Consider the following 6,000-nt stretch of genomic DNA (forward strand, 5'->3'; position numbering starts at 1 on the left):
ACTGCTTCTTGACACAATGTCCACTTAACCCGGAAGTCAGACACACCAATGTGTCGGAGGAAACACCGTACACCTGGTGACCGTGTCTACGATCATTGTGCCCCGGGCCCGCCACAGGAGTCGAACCCAGGATCTCTAGTGGTACAGCTAGCACTGTGATGCAGTGTCTTAGACCGCTGTGCCACTCGGGAGGCCTACATCAGCAGTTTTTTCAATTGTTATGATTAAGTTAGTTTAGCGGCCAGCTATCTAAACTCGTAGTAATCATGGTCGAATTACAGACAGGCGGACCCCAATTGATTTTGTCAAATAGTATTATTAAAATCGCTAAATCTTCTCTCCTTATAGAATTGCAGCAAACTTGCCACTAAAATGTTTTGCGCGTTGTGGTGGGGGGTCCCCCCCCCCCCCACCAACAAAATGTTGCTTAGGGCATCCAAAAGGCTCGGACCGGCTCTGACTATGAAAAGGGGTACACAAACCCCCGAGCCACTGTGGCCCGTCATGAGTTCATATTTTTTTTTTTTTTTGTGGCTCCTCCCCCCAACCCCAATCAAAGTTGTCCATCCCTGTCATAAACCCTCACAGTTCCAGAATGATGTGAAAAAGTCAGCCATATTGGTCAGGGAGTAATCCAAACCAGTTTAATTAATGGCTAGTAGAGTTAATGGCATTCTGATTTTTGCGGTGAACAAAAAATATAAACAAAAAATGTAAATTGTTGGTCCCATGTTTAAAAGATCCAAGAAAATTTCCATACGCACAAAAAAGCTTATTTCTCACAAATGTTGTGCACAAATGTGTTTACATCCCTGTTAGTGAGCATTTCTCCTCTGCCAAGATAATCCATCCACCTGACAGGTGTGGCTGATTTTAAACAGCATGATAAAGCACAATAAAAGGCCGCTCTAAAATGTTCTGTTTTGTCACACAACCCAAAGCCACAGATGTCAGTTTTTTTGGGAGCATGCAATTGACATGCTGACTTAAAGAATTTCCCCCAGAGCTGTTGCCAGAGAAATTAACACCTGGTGTTTTTTTAAAGGATTTTGAGACTGATTCCCTGACCTGTCAATGTTTTTAATTTGCTGTTTTATACTCTTGTGAATTCAATGGTTTTTACTAGATTACTTTTTTTTTGATTGGTGCTGGATGTAAAAAAAAACACAAAGTTCAGTCAAACCTCAACTAGCCACGTCGGCTCGTCGAATATGAGATGAGGCGCCACTGACTTGGCATTTAGTTTGAAGTCGCCAAAGATTTTTTTTTTGTCCGTTGATTGGTGGACTGATATCATCGGCCAATGAGATCAGAGTGTGTGGGACTAACTACAGGTGGTCCTGGGTTACATCCCAAATCGAAACCCTATTCCTTACAAATGGTGCGACCTGGTCAAAAGTTTAAAAGTTGTGCACTTTGTAGGGCAGTGGTCAACCAACCAGTCGATCGCGACCGACAGTTCGATCTCCTAGTTGATCACAAAAAAAAACTTTAAGCATTCCATTCCTATTTATTTAGCAAACCTTTCATATCATTTGGTATAACGTATGTATGCATCTATCGCAGTAAACAACTTGAACAACGAAAACAAAAAAATATATACTGTTAAGGTGGTGTGTTAACAAAACTGCTTAAAAATTTGGCAAGATTAGAAGTTGGGGTATGGGGGAGACAAAATACTGATTTTGTTTCGTTTAAATCGTATTTCTTTTTAATGGATTATTTTAAAATGTTTAATTTGTGCTTTTCTTTTTTCCAATGCGTTACCTGTAGTAAACCACAGAATAATTTGGCTAATGTGGTTGTTTTTGTTGTGATTTGTTGAGCATGGATTGTGAAGACTAATTTTAAGATGGACCGTACGGCAATAACATAATGTACACGCGGCGTTTATTCAGCACTGTCATCTTTATGTACGGTAGATTTTACTACACTTTACTACACTTTACTACACTTTACTACACTTTACTACACTTTACTACACTTTACTACACTTTACTACACTTTACTACACTTTACTACACGTTACTACACTTTACTACACTTTACTACACTTTACTACACTTTACTACACGTTACTACACTTTACTACACTTTACTACACTTTACTACACGTTACTACACGTTACTACACGTTACTACACGTTACTACACGTTACTACACGTTACTACACTTTACTACACTTTACTACACTTTACTACACTTTACTACACTTTACTACACGTTACTACACGTTACTACACGTTACTACACGTTACTACACGTTACTACACTTTACTACACTTTACTACACTTTACTACACTTTACTACACTTTACTACACGTTACTACACGTTACTACACGTTACTACACGTTACTACACGTTACTACACGTTACTACACGTTACTACACGTTACTACACTTTACTACACGTTACTACACTTTACTACACTACTACACTTTACTACACGTTACTACACGTTACTACACGTTACTACACGTTACTACACGTTACTACACGTTACTACACGTTACTACACGTTACTACACGTTACTACACGTTACTACACGTTACTACACTTTACTACACTTTACTACACGTTACTACACGTTACTACACGTTACTACACTTTACTACACTTTACTACATTTTACTACACGTTACTACACTTTACTACACGTTACTACACTTTACTACACTTTACTACGCGTTACTACGCGTTACTACGCGTTACTACACGTTACTACACGTTACTACACGTTACTACACTTTACTACACTTTACGTTGGTTTTCGAATCAGAGTAACAGGCTGTGTGTTGTGCTTCCAGGGAAGAACACTTCCTCCCTGTACGAGGCGGAAGGATGTGACATGTCCCTGGTTAACTTTGAACCTGCAACACGACGCGCCTCCAATAACATATGGTTAGTTCATCAACCACAACAGGGAAATAGCTCCCTATTCCCTATATAGTACACTACTTTTGACCAGAGTCGACTACCATTTTTTGAAGTGACCTTGTCCTTGTTTTTACCTCAACAGGGACACAGACTCCCACCTCTCCAGATCTACCTCAGTTCGCTTTTACCCTCATGACCTGGTGAGTGATCATCGTGTGTGTGTGACGTCAGAGTCAGTTTTGTTTTTATCATCCTTGTAACTGTCGGTGCTTCTGTGGAGAGATTTTTTTTTTCCTTCTAAAACCTAAAACTCATGAAGAACAATGGAAGCATCAGGCTCTCGGTTTTGATATGAGCTTTTTGATTTCCTGAGTCGGCTCATTACACTGGTATCGTCATACTTTAATCTGTTTTCTTTTCTTTTGACACTTTTTCAGTCCCGAAGCACAAAAAACACTTATCTTTCTGGAACATATGGACATTTTAAAAATATGTATCAATTACTTTTTGGAGGGTTAATGTATCAACTACAGTACCAGTCAACTCATTCAAGGGTTTTTCTTATTCTTTTTTTTACTATTTTCTACATTGTAGAATAATAGTGAAAACATCACAACTATGAAATAACACATATGGAATCATGTAGTAACCCCCAAAAAAAGTGTTAAATAAATCAAAATATTTTTGAGATTATTCAAAGTAGCCACCCTTTGCCTTGGTGACAGCTTGGCACACTATTGGCATTTTCTCAACCAGCCTCATGAGGTAGTCACCTGGAATGCATTTCAATTTACAGGTGTGCCTTGTTAAAAGTTAATTTGTGTTATTTATTTCCTTAATGCGTCAGTGGGGTTGTGACAAGGTAGGGGTGTTATACAGAAGATAGCCTATCTGGTAAAAGACCAAGTCCATATTATGGCAAGAACAGCTCAAATAAGCAAACAGAAACGACAGTCCATCATTACTTTAAGACATGAAGGTCAGTCAATACGGAACATTTCAAGAACTTTTAAAGTTTCTTAAAGTGCAGTCGCAAAAACCATCAAGCGCTGTGATGATACTGGCTCTCATGAGAACCGCCAAAGGAAAGGAAGACCCAGAGTTACCTCTGCTGTAGAGGATATGTTAATTAGAGGTAAATGCACCTCAGATTGCAGCCCAGATAAATGCTTCAGAGTTCAAGTAACAGACACATCTCAACATCAACTGTTCAGAGGAGACTGTGAATCAGGCTTTTATGGTTGAATTGCTGCAAAGAAACAACTGCTAAAGGACACCAATAAGAAGAAGATACTTTCTTAGGCCAAGTAACACGAGCAATGGACATTAGACCTGTTGAAATCTGTCCTTTGGTCTGATGAGCCCAAATTTGAGATTTTTAATTCCAACCGTTGTGTCTTTGTGAGACGCAGAGTAGGTGAACGGATGATCTCCGCATGTGAGGTTCCCCCCGTGAAGCATGGAGGAGGAGGTGTGATGGTGCTTTGCTGGTGACATTGTCTATGATTTATTTAGAAATCAAGGCACACTTAACCAGCATGGATACCACAGCAATCTGCAGCGATACGCCATCCCATCTGGTTTGGGCTTAGTGGGACTATCACTTGTTTTTCAACAGGACAATGACCCAAAACACACCTCCAGGCTGTATCAGGACTATTTGACCAAGGAGAGTGATGGAGTGCTGCATCAGATGACCTGGCCTACACAATCACCCAACCTCAGCCCAATTTGAGATGGTTTGGGATGAGTTGGACCGCAGAGAGAAGGAACAGCAGCCAACAGTGCTCAGTATATGTGGGAACTCCTTCAAGACTGTTGGAAAAGCATTCCAGGTGAAGCTGGTTGAGAGAATGCCAAGAGTGTGCAAAGCTGTTATCAAGGCAAAGGGTGGCTACTTTGAAGAATCTAAAATAAACAGATCATTATATATTTTCTAACACTTTTTGTTTTGGTTACTACATGATTCCATATGTTATTTAATAATAATAATAATAATAATAATAATAATAATAATAATAATAATAATAATAATAGTTTTGATGTCTTCACTATTATTTCTACAATGTAGAAAATAGTCAAAAATAAATATAAAACCCTTGAATGAGTAGGTGTTCTAGAACCCTGGAATGAGTAGGTGTTCTAGAACCCTGGAATGAGTAGGTGTTCTAGAACCCTGGAATGAGTAGGTGTTCTAGAACCCTGGAATGAGTAGGTGTTCTAGAACCCTTGAATGAGTAGGTGTTCTAGAACCCTTGAATGAGTAGGTGTTCTAGAACCCTGGAATGAGTAGGTGTTCTAGAACCCTGGAATGAGTAGGTGTGTCCAAACCTTCGGGGGGTGTCCGGTACGCCAGTGTCCCTCCCCCTGATTATTTTTGTGTGTTTTGTTTGTTTTCTACAGATCCGTCTGAACCGTCTCCTAACCATTGACCCAGAGTTGTTAGAACAGCAGGATGTCGACCTGAGCCCAGAGCTCCAGGATGCTCCTCTAGACCTGGAGGACCAAGCCACGGCTGCAGCACACCAGGCCAAACAGCACTACCGCTTCTGGCTGCTGCCTTACCTGTGGGTCGGCCTGCACTTTGACAGACTCACTTTGTTGGCTCTGTTTGACAGGTTAGTTTGTTGGTTAACAGGTGAAGTTACTGAAGTATACCCCGCCCGAAGAATGGACATTGGTCACTAACCTAAGACCAGGAGTTGTTCCCCATTGGTCACTAACCTAAGACCAGGAGTTGTTCCCCATTGGTCACTAACCTAAGACCAGGAGTTGTTTCCCATTGGTCAATAACCTTAGACCAGGAGTTTTTCCCCATTGGTCAATAACCTTAGACCAGGAGTTTTTCCCCATTGGTCAATAACCTTAGACCAGGAGTTTTTCCCCATTGGTCACTAACCTTAGACCAGGAGTTGTTCCCCATTGGTCACTAACCTAAGACCAGGAGTTGTTCCCCATTGGTCACTAACCTAAGACCAGGAGTTGTTTCCCATTGGTCAATAACCTTAGACCAGGAGTTTTTCCCCATTGGTCAATAACCTTAGACCAGGAGTTTTTCCCCATTGGTCAATAACCTTAGACCAGGAGTTTTTCCCCATTGGTCACTAACCTTAGACCA

At 40.6% G+C, this 6,000-nt stretch overlaps 1 protein-coding gene across 3 annotated transcripts in view; it reads left to right on the forward strand.

The window, feature by feature from the left end:
* The window catches only part of pcnx1 (pecanex 1), a 78,806-nt gene that overhangs the window by 34,401 nt on the left and 38,405 nt on the right, over nucleotides 1–6,000 (forward strand). For all 3 annotated transcript variants that reach the window (XR_005037831.1, XM_036955352.1, XM_036955351.1), the window contains exons 8-10: nucleotides 2,813–2,906; nucleotides 3,025–3,082; nucleotides 5,286–5,500. Coding sequence is in view for 2 of the 3 variants with exons in the window: in XM_036955352.1 (XP_036811247.1) it covers nucleotides 2,813–2,906; nucleotides 3,025–3,082; nucleotides 5,286–5,500 (367 nt within the window). In the remaining variant the exon portion in view is untranslated. The remainder of the gene's footprint in view (nucleotides 1–2,812; nucleotides 2,907–3,024; nucleotides 3,083–5,285; nucleotides 5,501–6,000) is intronic.

Source organism: Oncorhynchus mykiss, chromosome 19, assembly GCF_013265735.2.
Source record: "Oncorhynchus mykiss isolate Arlee chromosome 19, USDA_OmykA_1.1, whole genome shotgun sequence".
NCBI lineage: Eukaryota > Metazoa > Chordata > Actinopteri > Salmoniformes > Salmonidae > Oncorhynchus > Oncorhynchus mykiss.